The sequence below is a fragment of the Bombyx mori genome, chromosome 11 (genome assembly GCF_030269925.1).
Source record: "Bombyx mori chromosome 11, ASM3026992v2".
In the NCBI taxonomy this organism is placed as follows: domain Eukaryota; kingdom Metazoa; phylum Arthropoda; class Insecta; order Lepidoptera; family Bombycidae; genus Bombyx; species Bombyx mori.
Window position 1 is genome coordinate 1,923,379 of NC_085117.1, and position 19,308 is coordinate 1,942,686.

The window sequence follows — 19,308 nt, forward strand, 5'->3', positions numbered from 1 at the left end:
TCTATCTATTAATAAAAATAAATGTAGTAAATGTATGTATTGCCCTTGTAGGCAGACGAGCATGCGGCCTACCTGATGGTGAGCGGTTACCGTCTCCTATGGACGTCAGGAAAGCCAAAGATACAGATAAACCGCTGTCTACCGTTATAGCCATACCGTATTCTAACAGAATATAACAAGAAAATTAAAGTTTTGGCTTAAAGGTCTAGTTTCCAGACCATAGATTCATTTAAAAGTCGGATAAAATAAAATTAAAAATAACAACAGTCAGTTATTACAAGTAAAGGTTTCATTTATTTTTAAAAAGAAAACAAAAATGGATAAAGTCTCAATTAGATAAACATTCATTTATTTAAAAAAAAAAAATTTACGAAGGCTTATCCTCCTGTGAATAATTTTATACTTATCCTTTTCGATTTTATTAAATAAACAGATAAATTGAGCTAAGGCCCAAAGGATGTTGTCTTAATTCTATAACGCCTGTCCCGCCCTTCAGACCGTAACGCATTACTGTTTTGCGGCAGAAATAGGCGGGGCCTGGTATTTGCTCGGGTTCCCTATATTCCATTTTACAATCACTATTCTTCATACATATTATTATTATTATTGTGAATTTAATTACATAGTTTCAACAATATAGTACGCGGAGACTGAACTAAGATTAATTTTTAAATTAATATGTGAAGCAAAAACTTTGTATCCCTTTTTAAGAAAATTGCCCGACGGAGGAGTGTGAAATTTCCCACACTTATAGAGAATATATGGAATGAGTACAGAATGTTTAATATTTTTGTTAATTATGCATAAAAAATACATTAAATCGATAAAAACAAAACATTACACACACTACCATGTATTTGACACAACACATACATATAAATATACTCTTTATTGTCAATTGTCAAACTTTTGTTTATTGTTTAAAGTCTGTGGTCAAATTGAGAATAGACTAATATTATTTATCTATAGTGTAGTTTTGGCGACATCTGTGATTAAAAGTATAACAGTGTTTGACAATAGAACCATAATAATGTTTCAACATAAAATTTCAATTCATTATAGTCGAATTTCTACTACTGCGGGACCGCTAGTAATAATTAAATATGTATTTATTAAGCTCTGACACTAGTCGCTTTAGTGACCGATTTTGCGTTACATTGCGCGCTCGTGTTGACGTGGTCCCCTCTCAGTGCGGGCGCGTGTAGTGCGCGGGGTGGTGCAGGGGGGAGTGGTGGCGCCTCCTCTTCCTCCGCAGCGGGGGGGCGGCGCACAGTCCGGCGTGCGCCTGCGCAGCCACCAGCATGCCCAGCTGACACTGAGCCTACAAGTCAACACAATCACGGTCAACAAGAGCTGCCACCATCCATCATTTTACTGGTCATAAGGCCTTTTGTGAGTCCGCACGGATAGGCACCACTACCCTGCCGTGAAACAGTAATGCGTTTCGGTTTGAAGGGTGTAGCAGCCATTGTAACTATACTGAGACCTTAAAACTCTTATCTCAAGGTAGGTGGCGGCTTTTACGTTATAGATGTCTATGGGCTCTGCTAACCACTTAACACCAGGTGGGTCGTGAGTTTGCCCACCCACGTAAAAAACCCCGATGGAACAATGACGTCAGCAATGATGACGTCACTTAACCAACAATCGAGCTATCGACCCTCCCGCCTACATACCTCCTCGTGCATCTCCTTCGCCATCGAGTGGACACTGTGCTCCGTGCTGTTGTAGATGAGGGCATTGGACAGCATCAGGAGCACGTCGCGCTGGAACTCGGCCGTCGTCCTGGGAGCGATCGGAAAAGACCATAAAATCAGTAGGAATAGCAGCGCCATCTATCGGACCAGGGTGCGAAGCCGCGCCGACAGAACTCCGATCGTCAACCGCTAGAGGCGCGCTCGTCGAGGGTCCGGCGAATCGTCTTGGACACTAATTTTATTTTGCAGAAATCGCTAAATGATTTTCAACAAAAAAAGGTAACCTTATAAAATAATAATTAAAACAGTCGATATTCCGACGCTCGGTATTTTATACACATTGGTAGAAGGTCGTCTTATCGACGGTTCGCGCTGTCAGAGTTAATGACATAGACAATATTGACTTGATTTTGTACTTCTAGTTGGTTATTGCATCTTCGATAATTTTTGTATTAAAAAAAATTCTTTTAAGCTTTTAAAGTTTCATTTCGGACATCAAATAATACTGCAATAAACGTTCTGGTGAAACATTGGCGATTCTGTTGTATGACGTCATACGTGGGTTAACAACGAACGGTTATCAGTTTACTTATTGGCCTCGAATTAAGTCTATTTTTTGTATAGCGTGGCCATTTTTGAAACTCAACCTGATGTTTCCGTTGTCGATGTTCCTGCGGATCGTGGTGAGGTCCATGGGCCGCTTCACGACGACGCTGTACCCGGGCGCCTCCTCGTCGCTGATCGGACGGAGGAACAACGAAGCGTATTTATGGGCGCACAATCTGGAATCAGGGGGATGAATGATGATAAAAAAATCTAAAATAAATAAATAAATAAGATATATGTATTATGTTCTAGAACTTTTATTTACAAGAAATTAAATTAAATTTTGTTATTTTAAAAATTATTATTATTATTACATTTTTGTAAACACAGGATTAATTAATTAACTTTGTATATTATATACTAAAAACTGGAACAAATATTAACTAAATACTTTTTATATTGGTTTTTTTTTTGCTTAAATGGATGGACGAGCTCACAGCCCGCCTGGTGTTAAGTGGTTACTGGAACCCATAGACATTTACAACGTATATGCCGTCATTCACCTTGACATATAGATTCTAAGGTAGTAGTATATAGTTACAACGGCTGTCCCCCTCTTCATACTGAAACGCATTATAGTTTTGCGGGTTTCATTTTTATTACACGATGTTATTCCTTCACCGTGGAAGTCAATCGTGAACATTGGTTGAGTACGTATTTCATTAGAAAAACTAGTACCCGCCTGCGGGATTCGAACACCGGTGCATCGCTCAACACGAATGCACCGGACGTCTTATCTCTTAGGCCACGACGACTTCAAATGATAAGTAATTTAAAATGTATGTAATATTTTAAAATTCTTTGGTTTTGTAGCGTTTTGTGTGAACCTCTTGTGAGTCCGCGCGGGTAGGCACCACCGCCCTGCCTATTTCTGCCGTGAAGCAGTAATGCGTTTCGGTTTGAAGGGCGGGGCAGCCGTTGTAACTATACTGAGACCTTAGACCTCATATCTCAAGGTAAATGGCGGCATTTACATTGTACATGTCTATGGGCTCCAGTAAACATTTAACGACAGGTGGGCTGTGAGCTCGTCCAGCAATCTAGACAATAAAAAAATTATTAAAAAAACATGTGGAGTGGTTCTACCTGCTGTAGACCAGCATGACGGACTTCCTCCACAGGCGGTGCTGTCTCTCGGCGTCGTTGCCGCTGGGCGAGTCCGGGGCGCTGGTCTCCGCAGCGCTCTCCGACCCTGAGCAGGCTGGAAGAGTTGGCCGAGTTATCAAATCGCATCATCATCATCATCAAACTTGGGACATTCTCTATAACAGCCCTATATTATTAAGTGATATGAAATGAAAAAAGCGACACTAATAAATTTAAATTGAAAATAGTGTAAAAAAATATATTTTTTATTGTAAAAAAAGCGTGGGGTGCTTTTTAAGATATTATTGAAATAATAATTCTTCTATTCATATCTGTCAGAAAAATATTTATAACCAATAACACCATGCAAACCACGCTTTTTAAAAAATAAAAAATATATTTTTTTACACTACTTTCAAAATAAATTTATTAAAATTTATTTTCTATCTTTTAGTTGAATTTTATATAAAGCGTGTTTTTTAGTTTTTTTTTATTATTTATAATTTTTTTTTTAATATTGAATTGTCATCGGTTCTCGATAGATCTACAAAGTTTGAATGAAATCTGGCCGTTTATTAAGTGGGTCAAAATCGCGTCTAAAGGAGTCAGTTACATACATACATACAAGTGAAGCTAATATAAAGCGTATAAAAAGAGACAAACACTGCATGCGCATCATGAAAAGTCTATCCATCTCTCTCTCGCGCGGTCTAGCTTATGAGTGTGAAGGGGACAGTTATTGTTATAGCGTGGTCTTATCTTATTATTATTGTTTTAATATTAAATTATTATTGTCTAATTATAATGGCATAAGTTGATAAAAATGCTATGCAATAGCTTTACCGCGGCAGTCCCCAAGTACCACACGTGTTTTTTTTTCTATTATTACTCTATATACATGAATAAGCTGACCGCATAATCAATGTTTAGTGGTTATCAGTGCCCATGGACATCACCGCATGACTCATCTTGAGACATGAGGTCGAATTCGAAGTTTACTGCTTCATGGTGGTAATAAGCAAGACATAATTATGTGTTTGAAGTCAAGAATGTCTGAGGAGCTTTCGAGGAAGTTTGGAGGTAAAAAAGACAGAAGCGACTCACTTCGAGAATCGGATTTCTTCTTTCTAGAATAGTCTCTCTTTTTCTTTCCGTCCTTCTCCTCTTCTCTGCTCAACTGCGAAACGGAAAGCATTATCAAAACGAGGCGAGAAGCTTTTGAAAGTATTAGTACAGGAAAATGATCCATGTGTCGTATATAAATAAGGTACACAATCGCCTACTTTAATTTAATTTAAACTCTATTTTATATCAAATACGGATCAATTTTCTATGCACGTAGTATATTCGTGTTTCAAGTATTCCAAACAAACAAGCGAGCGTGCAAAATTAGTGCTTATTACTATTGAAATAAAGAACATATTAGCTGTAAACGCAGATTAACTCTTAATCCGACTTAACGTTTTTTTTTAAATGCCTTTGTAGGCGGACCAGCATACGGCCCACCTGATGGTAAGTGGTTACAGTAGCGCCATGGACATCAGCAATGTCAAGGGCACGCCGAGCCGCCGCTTACAACATGCCATTGATTATGACAAATCAATCTATGGGTAGAGTCGGATACTAACTACCCTCTTTTTTGTTGTTGTTAATATTATGTCAAAATTTATTTATACGGTTGTGTCTGTGTGTGTTTTTATAAATTTTGTGTATGCACCTGTTTTGAATTGCAATTCAATTTGAATATAAATAATAAATATAAAATAATAAATAAATATAACAATTGCAATTGCAAATTGTTATATTCAATAATTAAACTTATAATTCCTATGGTTGTGATTTGTTTTGTGGATCAATAAATGAAAACAATAAAATAAAAAAGGCTACTAGGGACGCCGGCAACCTATCAGCCCTCGGACAGCAGCATCGCCTTCATAGACGCGCCTTGTATTAAAGACCAGATGTCCCATTACCTAAATCTTTAGGCTTTAGAGTAAGAGGTAAACTTAAGAAGAAACGGATGGATTGCGTCAAAGACGATATGTGTGGGAGGGGAGTGAGAGATGAAATGGTATATGATAGAGGAGTATGGAGGGAGAAAACATTTTGCAGCGACCCCTGGTGACTAGGAGGAGGGCAGGATAATGGAGCCACTGCGGTCATCTACAGTGCGTTTCCAGAGATATTTTTTGCCACGTACCATCCGGCTATGGAATGAGCTCCCCTCCACGGTGTCTCCCGAGCGCTATGACATGTCCTTCTTCAAACGAGGCTTGCGGAGGCTATTTAGCGGTAGGCATCGGCTTGGCTCTGTTATTGGCATTGCTAAAGTCCATGGACGACGGTAACCACTCACCATCCGTGGTGAGCCGTGTGCTTTTCTGCCTACAAGGGCAATAAAAATAATGCTGATGTCCCGTCACCTCCATGGGGGTGTCGTCGTCTGTCTCGGCGTGCGTCTCCTCGGGGGGCGGCGGCTCCCGCTTCGCGACCGCCTGGATGAGCATCTGGTTCAGCGGTATTGAATCCTGCAGCACAGGAAACTTGAATGAGGAAGGACTTTTTGACAGAAGACGGAGTGAAGTTGTTAATTTTTATTTTTTATTGCTTAGATGGGTGGACGAGCTCACGGCCAACCTGATGTTAAGTGGCTACCGGAGCCCATAGACATCTACAAACGCCGCCACCCACCTTAAAAAACTCAACGGGTCTAAAGTCAGGTCTAATGACGTCATATGTGGTTGAAATTATATTTATCAGCAGTGGGGTCAGTTCCGAACCAGCATCACAGAAGCGTCAGTTCGCGGAGCTTCGATGCACCATCGCGCATGCATGTAAATGCGCCATCCACATTGAGACATGAGTTGTAAGGTCTCAGTATAGTTACAACGGCTGCCCCGCCCTTCAAAGCGCATTACTACTTCACGGCAGAAATAAGCAGGGCGGTGGTACCTACCCGTGCGGACTCACAAGAGGTCCTACCACCAGTAATTACGCAAATCATAATTTAGCGGGTTTGATTTTTATTACACGATGTTATTCCTTCACTGTGGAAGTCAATCGTGAACATTTGTTAAACAACAGCAAGAGCCGTGCTTCGCAGAATCTACCACCGGATCGGAAACGCGACCCGCTGAGAAGATCCGACAAACCTAGGTACTTGTAAGTCATATTGTCGGGATATCGATTTAAATTCGCCCCCAATGTTAGTGATATTGAGGGACGCCTTTCAAATTCCCTTGAGGTCTGAAAACCGGCTTCGACCTCACAAATCATGAACCACGCACCTCGGCATCTTCGTCTCTCTTCAGTCCGTCCTCTGTCTTCTCGATGGCCGCTTCCGGTTCCGGTGCGGCCGATTCGTTCGCCACTTCCGGCTCCGTCTTGACTTCCACCAGTGGTGTTTCCTCTTCGGCTTCCGGCTTCGCTTCGGGCGGTGGCTCCTCGACCGGAGTCTCCTCTGGTGGCGCTGAAACTGACCCGTAGATTATATTTTAAGATTAGACTAGATAACGCTGACACAAGTCCCCGGAAGTATACTGAAGGTACTCTACTGGTGGTAGGACCTCTTGTGAGTTCGCACGGGTAGGTACCACCGCCCTGCCTATTTCTGCCGTGAAGCAGTAATGCGTTTCGGTTTGAAGGCGGGCAGCCGTTGTAACTATACTGAGACCTTAGAACTTATATCTCAAGGTGGGTGGCGCATTTGCGTTGTACCAATCAACCAATCTAACCAATAAAAAAAATCTAACCAATAAAAAAAAATAGGGACAGAGAAAGTGACTTTGTTTTATACTATGTAGTGATGACTGCGTCAAAGACTCAAACCTGGGTTCTCAGCCGCTTCTGGTGCGTCGGGCTCCTTCGCATCCGGTTCCGGCTCCGGTGGCAAGGGTATATCTTCGGGCAGCACCCTCAGACACTCCTCCTCGACGTCCTCCGGCTGTTGCGCGGGAGGCGGTTCTTCAACCGACTCATCTTGAGGAAGTGCTTCAGGGGTTACAACTTCCGTTTCGCTCGCGGACGGCTCTGGTTTCTCTTCTACAGGGACCGGAGGTGGTTCGGGGCTGAAATTTGTGTAACTCTTCATCTGAAGGTACGAAAGACTGGATAGTCGTTACGTTAGATTAGTGGTCGGCAAACTTATTAGTGACTAGCGGCCCGTTCCGACTCCGCTCGGGTCTTTAACAAAAATTTCAACGATATTTGACGTTGTTTTATTTTTTTAAATAAAAGAACACTTATTGCGGCACAACTGCAATAGTTAGACATATGCTGTCGCGACACTTTTTGTAAATAATACTGTGTTCTACAAAGTCGTAGTACATTATTTTATTCTATCATGAATAGTTTTCGCAGGGCACGCGATGTAAAGAATATTTTAGGTAATTGTTTTTGACACCTTGGGTTACATTATTGGAGTTTTAGTAAGGATCCCTAATTTGTTTCAAAAAAGATTATAGCCTATGTCACTCGGGAATAGTGTAGCTTCCAAACAGTGAAAGAATTTTCAAATCGGTTCAGTAGTTTCGGAGCCTATTCAATACAAACAAACAAACAAATCTTTCCTCTTTATAATATTATTATTATAGTATAGAAGAGCCAAATATGCAAATTAAAACCACTTACAAAAAAATTGAGAACCATATCTGTTTGTAAATGTAGTAACCATTCATTATTACAACTCATAAAATAAATGCTATATTGTATACTGCTTCGATTAATATATACCTAGTCAGGTCATAAGTATTGTCACACAGTAAAAACTTTTCTTTTAGAATGCTGGCCACAAAAAAGTTTAGGCACGAAGACTGGCCCTCCTCCAGTCCAAATTTGAATCCGTTAGATTACAAGATATGGCAACACTTGGAGGAAAAGGCGTGCTCAAAGCCTCATCCCAATTTGGAGTCACTCAAGACATCCTTGATTAAGGCAGCCGCCGATATTGACATGGACCTCGTTCGTGCTGCGATAGACGACTGGCCGCGCAGATTGAAGGCCTGTATTCAAAATCACGGAGGTCATTTTGAATAAACTTTAGTGTCATAAGAATCTAGGTTTTGCTATGTTCATTTTGGTATATGAATGGTTACATAATGAATAAACTTGTTTCAATTATTTTACATTAAACATGTGACAGAATTTATGACCTGACTAGGTATAATAGTAATCAGTCAGGGGTGCTGATATTAAATGACCGTACATATTATTAACCGGCTTTTTCGTCCACAGCCGGATAATATTAAAGGCCAGGCAAGCCCGTGGGATATTTGTACCAGAGCCACACTCAAGAGTTCAAAGAGCCGCATTTTGCCGACCTCTGAGCTATACCATTGTTTGAATTCGGAACGTCAAAAGTGTCAACGAGCGACGTGCGCTATGACACTTTACCCCTTTTCATTTCCAGCCGCCAAGGGCGACCCATCTATTTCATATTTCTTATATTCATATATCTTTAATTTGTCACTTATCAAATAATAAAAATATCAAACTAATAATACAGTCCACTCTCATTCACCACAACGCAACATATGGGCCTTCGAGCCAAATTAAAGATATCACCATTGAGGATTAGACTTCATGTCTCAAGTCTGTTGTTGAATTACCGCTCTCACTGTCTCTAGGGTGGATCATCAACACTCACTCAAGTGCGTCACTCTCTTCCGCGGGTAGAGGCTCCTCCTCGACCGGAGGGGCTGGTTCATCTTTCGGCGTGACCACCTCCTCTTCCTCCACGTCCGGTTGAGGGGGTGTCGATTCTATTTCCTTGATCTCCTCTTTTATCTGAAATTCAAGGGTAGACTTATATATATATGTATGTATAAATATAATTTCTTGATTCATCGTATGAGACTTGATATCAAAGTTTGCCTTTAGTAGGCAGCGGCTTGGCTTTGCCTCTGGCATTGTCGAAGTCCATGGGCGACGGTAGCCACTCACCACTAGGTTGGCCTTATGCTCGTCTATCGAATATCGAAGGATTTAGTAGCATCTAGAGCGCTCGAGAAGTACAACGTCGTCTATTGTCAGATAGCGGAAACACACAATACTCGACTTGTGTGGAATATTTTCGATAATTCTAGGGATGTCGTATCGATTATAAAAGCGTTGCGAATTGAGAATTTTAAAGTGTTCTGTGTGTGTTCCAAGTGATGAATACAGTTTTAAGTTGTACTTTGGTGAAAGATTTATTTATCTCGAGGCCCAGCGCGTAACAATATATAGATTACTCCCATTAATCGAATTAAATTACATAAGGCATACGCTTACCTTTTCAACTTCGGGTTGAATGACTTTTATTTCGGTCGTCGGGAATTTCACTTCCGGGAAGCTGACCTTGACCTCCGTCTCTGCTGGGGGGTCGGGCGGGGGGGCGGCCCCCTCCGCTTCCGGAGCCTCTTCCGGCGGTTCCTGCGGCGGCAACGTCGCGTCAGCCTGTACGGTATGTAGCCACTTAAGGTTTTTGGGTCATTCTATGTCTAATATTGGACTGCCGGCGTGACCCAGCTTCAAGTGTGATGAGATATCTTTTCGATAAGCACAAGTGTGATGTGCTTATCGAAAAGATATCTCATCGCCCTTTTTTTTTCCTACCGAAGCTGATAGCCTTGAGAGGCTATATCAGCGTAGCCTTAACTAGTCTCAAACCTGATGACATTGCTAACACTGGCCCTAGCAAGAGCCGTGCTTCGCAGAATCTACCACCTGATCGGAAACACGACCTACTGATAAGATCCGGCGAGAAACTCAGTGGGCTGTGTCTGGGGGATCGCCCAGAGCGAGCGTGCCAACTTACCACCTCCGTATCTTCTATCACAGCCTCTTCGCTAGCCTCCACGGACGTCGGTTCCTCCTGAGAAAAATAAAAATAACCAATTACATTAAGAGCTACTAAAATAAAATAAAATGATGCGCGTGCACGTGAAAGAAGTTAAACTTCTTTTACGGTGTGTAGTATTGTGGTCTCCTTCGTTTCTCATCCTTAAATCAAGTTTCTCTTGTAATAGAGAATGCTGTGTATAAGTGAGACGACCAAGCTCGCTTTGTCCTCTCCCTCTCTCCACGGTCGAGTGGTTCGCGAGACGCTCTGTCTATTTTCTCGCTCTCGCTCTTCCCAAATCGTATTTTTTCTCTCTAGCCGTAACGAATCTATCGCGAGTTAAATTTTACTCTCAACGCGCCTAAAGAAGTTTCACTTCAAAAAGTACAACCCTCTGTAGATTGTCTTCTCCCCTGGATACACGTACTTTTAAACTCATGACGAGTGACCACTTATATCACGACGTAAACAGCGCTTGAGACATGCCACTTCGACCTCATGTACTTTCTAATTTGGCCTGACCACCCTGACCAGAGTCACCAAGTCAACAGACTTGTGTGGTTTGCTTAAAGTTTTTAATCTAAAGTTAATTTAATGATTTTTTTACTGGTAGTGGTAGGACCTCTTGTGAGTCCGCACGGGTAGGTACCACCGCCCTGCCTATTTCAGCCGTGAAGCAGTAATGCGTTTCGGTTTGAAGGGTGGGGTAGCCGTTGTAACTATACGCATTTACGTTGTACATGTCTATGGGCTCCAGTAACCACTTAACACCAGGTGGGCTGTGAGCTCGTCCAGCCATCTAAGCAATAAATAAATAAAAGTTTACTCCAATGACGCTTCTCACTCATCTCATCTCGGCTGCTGTCAGCGCTCTGACGACACTCAGCGGTGATGATACCTCCCGTTAGGACATCACCCACCAAATCTTGCCAAGCAAGGCTGTGTCGAGATCAATCAGTACGCACCTTGATACTCTCCTCCATTGGTTCAGAGGAATCCTCCGCGGCCCCGTCAGCTTCGACAGCCTCTTCATCCTTTTTGGGAGCTGGTTTTTCTTGTTTGCTGTAAATAAAAGAAAAAAAAATGAATTTCTGGTAGGCAATGGCTTGGCTGTGTCCCTATCGTTGCGACGTCCACGTGTGACCACTCATCATCAGATGGGCCGTATGCCCATCTGCCTACACGGGCAATGAAAAATAAACACTACTACATTTTGAGTATAAAATATTTTTTGAAGTGAAACTTCTTTAGTCTATCTTTTTTTCTTCCAAAAAAAAGAAGAAAGGAATTAAATATTTATTCTCGACTCTATTCATTTTCTATTCACACGTCTCAGGAGTCACCTCAAAACTTCTTCGACTCCGCTCAAGAGAATTCAAATAAACCAGTTTTTTTTTTCTTAATCAAAGTGATGAAGATCCTATAAAAAAGTCCCGGGTTCAATAGAAATTTTAATGGATTTTTTGACGTGATAACGTCTTATAAATCCATGAACACGGGCTGCACGCACGAAAAAGTGTCACGTTCCGCCCGAGCTTGACCGTGCGAGCGGGAGGATCGATCGGCCCGAGTCGACTCGTGACACATTTATCTCTGTTCTCGCGTGACGTCACAGCTAGCAGTTCGAATAGTTCCGCTGCTGACGTCATCACGTCAAACTATCGTCCGTAAGCCGACTTTTTTTACTCTCTAATCGTGGACCACAAGATCGACCCCGAACCCCCCGCTGGGGCCCCCGGGTGGGGGTCACTCACCTGCCCCCCGCGCCGCCTTTTTGCAAGGCGACGGGCGGTATGTGTATGTCCACGTCCCTGAAGGCGTAAACGTCTTCAGCCTTGATCTCGATGTCGTCGATGTCCACTGCGGGGGCGAGGGTGGGGGCGGGGGCGGGGGCTGGCAACACCGGCGCGCTCGTGTTCGCTACGGATTAAAACAACGCTTGCAACACCGTGCGCACCACAGAGCACTCGCGGAGCGATGTTACAGTGTATTTATTTTAGGAGTATGTTAGAATTTTAGTAGTATTCTTAAAACTGAGACCTTACAACTCATGTCTCAAAGTGGGTGGCGGCATTCACGTTGTAGATGTCTATGGGCTCCAGTAACCACTTAACATCAGGTGGGCCGTGAACTCGTCGAACCATCTAAGCAATAAATAAAAAAAGTAGTACATAAATGGGCAGCAAAATGGTCTGTTTGTTGAGCGATTTCCTTTTTTGGTTCGTATGTATTGATGAGTTTTAGAATGAGCTCGGCTACGCGTTTCCCGAGAGCCCTTCAAACGAGGCTTGTGGAGAGTATTAAACAGTTGCTTGGCTCTGCCCCTGGCATTGCTCTTGTCCATGGGCGACGGTAACCAAAGGCGTGTCCGATACTCGTCTACTTACAAGGACAATAAAAAAAAATTATCTAATGTTGCCAATAAAAAAAAAGCTAATAATATATGGTAAGATATTGAAAATGTTTTACTTTAAAAAAAAAAGACAAAAGACATGTATTACATAAATTTAATCTAAACCTTGAGACATTAGTTATTACGGTCTAATTGTCATTTTTAGCCGGACCCTAGTTTAAGAATTTGCCCAACTGTGGGCGATATTCATGCAAAAGGCACTATATGACTTTTCATTTTCTACCAAAAAGTATTGTATTTTTAACTCAGTTCTGAGACGCGAAGACTAAATTTCAATGCATCGAAGGGCTCGACGAGTAAATTAACCCATAGACACAGCCCACTGAGCTTCTCGCCGGATCATCTCAATGAGTCGCGATTTCGATCCGGTGGTAGATTCTGCGAAGCACTGCTCTTGCTCGTTAGCAATGTCACCAGGTTAGCTCACCTACTCGCTCGGTGAATCTAGCATGACCCCCCGATGTCATTAGTATAGTGCTAGCTTCGGGGGCCAACTAATCCTCCACCTACCCTTCAGCTGGTGCTCGATCTGTTGCAGCTGACTCTTGATGTGCTCGATGGCCGCGTGCTTGCTCTCGTGCTGGTTGCAGGAGGACGAGGACAAGGACTTCTCCAGCAGCATCGACAGAGTAGGAGCCGTGACTGATGGCGAGACCGTTTCTGAATGACACAGCGGACATCATCTTTAAATTTCACTAGAGGATGACCGGTTTCTTTTTTCTTTTGAATAATTGTGTTTTTTAGAAATTTTATTTAAATACGAATTACATATTGATATTATACTATTTGTTATTTTCTTTCAATTACAAAAAAAAAAGTTTATGTTCAAGTTGATTATTATCGATAAAGTTGATTATTGAAAACATGAATAAAACAACATTTTCTGAAAATAAATTGTAGCTAGATCGATTTATCGCCCCCTAAATCCCCTGTATACTAAATTTTATGAAAATCGTTGGACCCCTTTCCGAGTTTCAGATTATATACCGGTAAAATGGGGCGGTTAGGGATTGAGAGGCGAATCGGGAAAAAACCGGGAAAATCTTTCGATGCTCAATATAAGTTTTATATTCGTTGCAAAATCTTCCATTTTTTGTAGTTTAATAGTAGAATGTTGAAAGTTCACAAAACAACTCTGAACATGCATGATAATAGCTGCTAACTTATAAAAAATCGCGTTTCAAATTAACTTCCTGTGGTGGTAATTATTTTAGTGCTAGAAACTTTGCTCTCTTTGATTTATTTGATAATAATAGAAGACGACTATGATTTATAAACGTTATTTAGTGTTTGAACCAGCATATATATTAAAGGTAAGTCTCAGTTGTTATTGGTTTTAATGTATTTGATTAAATAAAAATACATGTAAAAATCTGTTGTTTTTGGGGATATTGGGGACGTCCTAGGTACAAATAACAACGAAAAAGAGGTCAATTGGGATGAGAATACGTGAAATGGAAACGACCTAAGTATAAATAGGTACAGGTTTGTAGGGTTGTCTATGTAGTTATAACAATATTTTTTAAATTTGTTGGTAAAAATCTGGTTTATTCGAAGCGAAATTGGGAATAAGTCTTTAGTTGAAATAGGTAAGCAATTTAATATAAGTAAGTCGATTTTGCAGAGACATGTAACAAGATCAATGAAATCTCAAGGTGGACAAAAATGTCTAAGTAATACATAATAAAATATTTAATATTTGTTCAGAGTAGGGGTATTCATCTGATTAATCCATGGAATAACCGACACCCCTAATCTCTTAACCCAGATAGAAATATCAGCACTGTCGATTGCACCTATAATTGAGGTGATGTCTGCCATGTACTTTTGTCAGTTTTTAAATTTTTTTTATTGATGATCACTTTGTTGGTGCAACTAAATAAATAAATTAATTAAAACTATATATAAAAATAAAAGTAGTACCAACCCTAGCAAATTTCTCATTTCGTCCCAATTAACCGCAATTTTCGGGTAAATAGGGATTACACCTATTTTTGCATTTTTTGCTTAAACTGGAATGCTAGTTGCATAATTTTAAATTAGACAACAAAGATGCCCCCAAGACTCAATCATTTTGATCCTTATATAGCATTTTATACATCAACAACTACCTTAAAATTGCTCATAAAGTTGGAATTTGTCCCGAATCGTCCCATTTTACGGTACATATTTATATACAAGAATTGCTCGGTTAAAGATATAAGATTAATGAGCTAACAGCAAACCATGTTACTGCCACCCCCCTTCAGATCAAAGCCACTAGTGATAGGACCTCTTGTGAGTCCGCACTGGTAGGTACCACCGCCCTGTCTATTTCTGCCGTGAAGCAGTAATGCTTTCCAGGTTGAAGGGTGAAACGGCTGGTGTAACTATACTGAGATCTTAGAACTTATATCTCAAGGTGGGTGGCGCATTTACGTTGTGGATGTCTATGGGCTCCAGTAACCACTTGATACAAGGTGGGCTGTGAGCTCGTCCACCCATCTAAGAAATAAAAAAATAAAAAAATATTTCCGCTATTTTCCACAATCCACTGAGTTGTCTATGTCGTGGGGCGTTAGGGATGATAATCGCGTGCCAAGTGAGTCTTAGAATCGCCTACAAACTTATGATTTCAATTAACTATAGTCGAATTTCGGCTACTGGGGGACCACAGGTCATTATTATTTGGTTAACTCACTTTGGCCCCAAATGACGTCACACATTCTTACGCTGCATCCAGACTGGTTAGGTTAGTTTCAATGAAGTCACTCCGTGTAATTATATAAGTGACATACCGACAAGATTGGCTGGATGCGAGATGTGCTGTGGTGTTGTTACAACCGGAGACGACTTCAGCAGTGACGTCAGGAGCGGGGAGGCTGGGGGCACTGGAGTCGGTGTGTCTGTCAAACGAATAGAGGTCATTTGAGGTCGTCTACCTACGAGAAAAGAGAGAGGGGACAGAGAGAGGGGGAGGGGTGAGAAAGAAAGAGAGAGGGGAGAGAAAGAAAGAGAGAGGGGAGAGAAAGAAAGAGAGAGGGGAGAGAAAGAAAGAGAGAGGGGAGAGAAAGAAAGAGAGAGGGGAGAGAGAGAAAGGGGGAGGGGTGAGAGAGAAAGAGAGGGGGGGGAGAGAGAGTGAGAGAGGAGTGCGGATATATAGAGAGAGAAGAGAGAGAGATAGAGAATGCACCCCAAAACACAATTAACATTAGAAAAACGGTCAACAAGCAGATATATTTGTACGAGTACAATAGGCAGCCTTATCGCTAAAAGCGTTTTTATCCAGCCAACCGTTTATAAGAAATTCTGGAAAGATTAACTTAGTCCAAATCTACGTACTGTCGTGTGCTGGTGAAGACGGAGTCGATTGTGGACGCCAGTTCCTCTCGGCTCTGACCCGCCTTTCCTCTCTTTCTTTGAGCCAAGCTACCTTCTTCGCTGCTTCTCTTTCTTTAGCCCGTTTCGCGGACTCCATGTTGGCCCAGAGCTCAAGCAGACGCTCATCAGACGTTGAAGGATTACGGATCTCCGATAATTCATCCTGTGGTACAAAGGTAAAGAAAGATATATTACTAGCTTATATTTATGAGTCAAAGTGAAGTCGTCGTGGCCTAAAGGATAAGAGGTCCGGTGCATTCGTATGTAGCGATGCACTGGTGTGTAAAAATAAGACTTTGACTTAAAACTCTCATTACTAGGCTATAAAACCTTTTAAAAGTTGATGTTGATGTTGACACCGAACTGTCACTAAATGGTCAGATATTAGCCAATACTTAACAACTCTGACAGCACTTAAAGTTTTATAAAAAGCTTGAGATTTATAAAAAAAAAAAAGTGCGTGCGTACAAAGTACACATGTCAGAAGTGAAACTTTTTTGGCGAACTAATTTATAAGTCTTACTTATATTTATGCAAATCTAAAACTTTAGATTTCCAAGACTTAGAAGAAGGGAAAAAGGAAGATATGTTCCCGCCAAAAGTCTGTCAAATGTCAATCTCAAACCTCAGTGTTGACATTCACATTATGCTTAGATTTCTAAATTGTAGATGACTAATATTTTGCCAATTGAATTGACTAATTTAATTTCATGCTATGTTCCAAATTCTTTTCATTTCATTTCAATTCCTATTAACATTTTTCACAAAAAAATAAAATATTAGGCTGTATGATATGATACATTTGCCTTTCCAGTTGGAAAAATACAACAACTACTACTACTGACATTTGACAAGTACTTAATTTTAATAGTAGTTTGATGTCCTTCCGTTGCATACCTGCGTGACGTTCTGTAAAAATTTTACCCTCATAAAGAAGAAAGAAAGAAGTTTCACTTGAAAATTAAATACCTTCATTACTTCATGTTGTTGACTCATTTCAGCAATATTCTTCTGGATCTCGGCTATCCGATCTTGGGTTAAACGTTTCAATATACTCTCCTGTGGAGTTTCCACGCCACCGTCAGAGTTTCTCTTTTTTCGTTTCGGCGTTTCCACATGTTCTAATAGCGTTCCATATTGTGCAGCACAGCTGATGGATGGAAATGTGTTAATGACATACGGATAACGGAGCCCACAGTTCTTGTAGATCTAAATCTCATTATCATTCAGCTATCCAATGCTTCAGAGGAAGACATGACATCTACGCAGTTTGATATGGATTGAATAAGCTCATAAACAATATAACTATTTAAAATAATAGAATGAATATAATTAATTAGAGCTTTAGTGTCTTTCAAATAAGTTATTTGTAATTTTGTTAATTTTTTTATGAATAGGATTAATTTACTGGGGATTTAAGGAGCAATCTGCAAAATTTAAATTTTTTCATAGATTTTAAATAAAGAAGGTACATACTTAGTTAGACTCTTTTTATATGCCATTATATCAGAACTCTTTCCAAAGTGTAATTACATTAAATGATTTTATTTTAAAGCTAGTGCTATTTTATTATTTATTTTATTTATTTATTTATGTACACACAGAAAACAAGACACAGTACAGAGTAATAGGAAAATTATGTACAAAGGCACTACTTATTTCTTTGAGAAATCTCTTCCAGCAGACCTGCGAGAGGATAATGAGAATAATAATAAAATGTGATAAGTGTGTGTAGAACAAACTTATTGCTATATATGCTACTTATTTTAGTTTATTTGATAATATATTTTTATAAATTATTTATAATATTGAATATTCAATTGGCTTTTGACAATGATCTCATTTTATTTTGTTTAACTCGGTGTTATTGTTTTGTCAAAATGTTGTATTAACATTTCTTTTGAACATTTAATTATTGGGGCCACCCGCCATATAATATAAGAGCTGTGTTTAACCAATCCTAATGTTGTCAAAGTTATAGAGGGTGTCTTTTAGCGAGTGGAAAGACTTAAAGAGCGGACAGTTCACGTGGTATCGACATGTTATGCGTAGAGAGGAGATGCATGAGACTAGGAGATTTATGGAAATTGTAGTGCAAGGTAGAGGGGGAAAACTTGACCAAAGAAGACATGGATGGAGTGTGTGAATGACGATATGAGAGAGAGAGGAGTGTGTGTTGACCTATTATAGCCTACTAAATACTATAATAGCTCTACTGAATATAATTTTAAGTTTTATCGAGTTCAAATAACGTGGAAAGCGTGGTGGAATTTTCATTGGTGAATAATGCAAAAATGGTTTGAAAATAAAAAATAAATGTGTAAAAACGAATGTGTTTCTCATCAACTCAGCCACCACTTCACTATCGCAAGCTATTTCAAACCTGTATCAATAATTATATAGTAGATATAAAAGAAAAACAAAACCTTTTTTGGGAATACCAGTCCGGAGGCCTGTTTGGCTCGCCAAGGGTCTTTAGAGCGCGGGAAACCGACATCCAGTTCTGATCCCCGCTTCTGACCACGGCGGAGGCCAGGCATAGCTGTTCACGTATATTCCAAGTGTCCAGAGGAACTCTTTTGAGCTGAAGACGCTCTTGTATCGAGCTCATTTTGAGGTTATGTTTTGGAAATGGAGTTTCGAGATTACATAACTATTTATAGTTGTTTAATTGTCCATGTAATGTGTATTTACTGTTTTGAAAGTATATTATTTTTATTTTATTATTTAACTGTTTAGAACACAATTAATAAGTGTTTATTCTATGATACAAACGTCAAACATGATACAAAACAAATATATTTTTTTTAAAGTATTTAATGACCTGGTTATCAAGACCTTCGGGTCAAGTCTTATTTTAATTGTAATGAAAACTTTTTTATATGTAAAATTATAATATTTTATTTCATATTATAATTTTACATATAAATGAAGTTGATTAATATAAAACATGGCATGAAATGAAATCAAATGAAATGAAAACGAAATGGAATGAAAAAGAAATCAATTAAGATGAGATGATATAGGAAGAAAATATATAATCTCATTAAAATGGTTGTCATTTCATTGTAGACTTTTTCAGTGAAATTTTTGGAGGATCCCGAGAAGTTACGTTCAGCGGCTTGTTAGTTGGCGTGTTCAATTATTATTATTTCTTTTATTTATTGCTTAGATGGGGGAATGAGCTCACAGCTCACCTGGCGTTAAGTGGTTACTGGAGCCCATACAAGGTAAATGCGCCACCCACCTTGAGATATAGGTTCTAAGGTCTCAGTATAGTTATCTCGAATATATTAAGTGTATAAATCTATGATAGTTAGACTCTA

The 19,308-nt window shown here is 40.0% G+C and overlaps 1 protein-coding gene across 4 annotated transcripts; it reads right to left on the minus strand.

The window, feature by feature from the left end:
• Positions 1–271: 271 nt before the first annotated feature.
• On the minus strand, positions 272–18,945 carry LOC101736607 (bromodomain-containing protein 8). 4 transcript variants are annotated; one of them, XM_021349465.3, is made up of 18 exons: positions 18,409–18,945; positions 16,952–17,132; positions 15,944–16,145; positions 15,400–15,507; positions 13,133–13,282; positions 11,964–12,129; positions 11,175–11,271; positions 10,186–10,242; positions 9,660–9,824; positions 9,034–9,173; positions 7,218–7,456; positions 6,677–6,864; positions 5,813–5,917; positions 4,494–4,566; positions 3,390–3,504; positions 2,345–2,479; positions 1,677–1,785; positions 272–1,321 (listed from the first exon to the last, which is right to left on the minus strand). In XM_021349465.3, exons 1-18 carry the CDS (start codon positions 18,591–18,593, stop codon positions 1,187–1,189), a joined length of 2,550 nt encoding a protein of 849 aa, XP_021205140.2. In that variant the 5' UTR covers positions 18,594–18,945; the 3' UTR covers positions 272–1,186. The 4 variants fall into 4 exon arrangements, with proteins under 4 accessions (XP_021205140.2, XP_021205142.2, XP_012548595.2 ...); XM_021349467.3 differs by having other exon boundaries at positions 13,133–13,264; positions 18,409–18,796; XM_012693141.4 differs by having other exon boundaries at positions 9,660–9,800; positions 18,409–18,796.
• Positions 18,946–19,308: the final 363 nt, after the last annotated feature.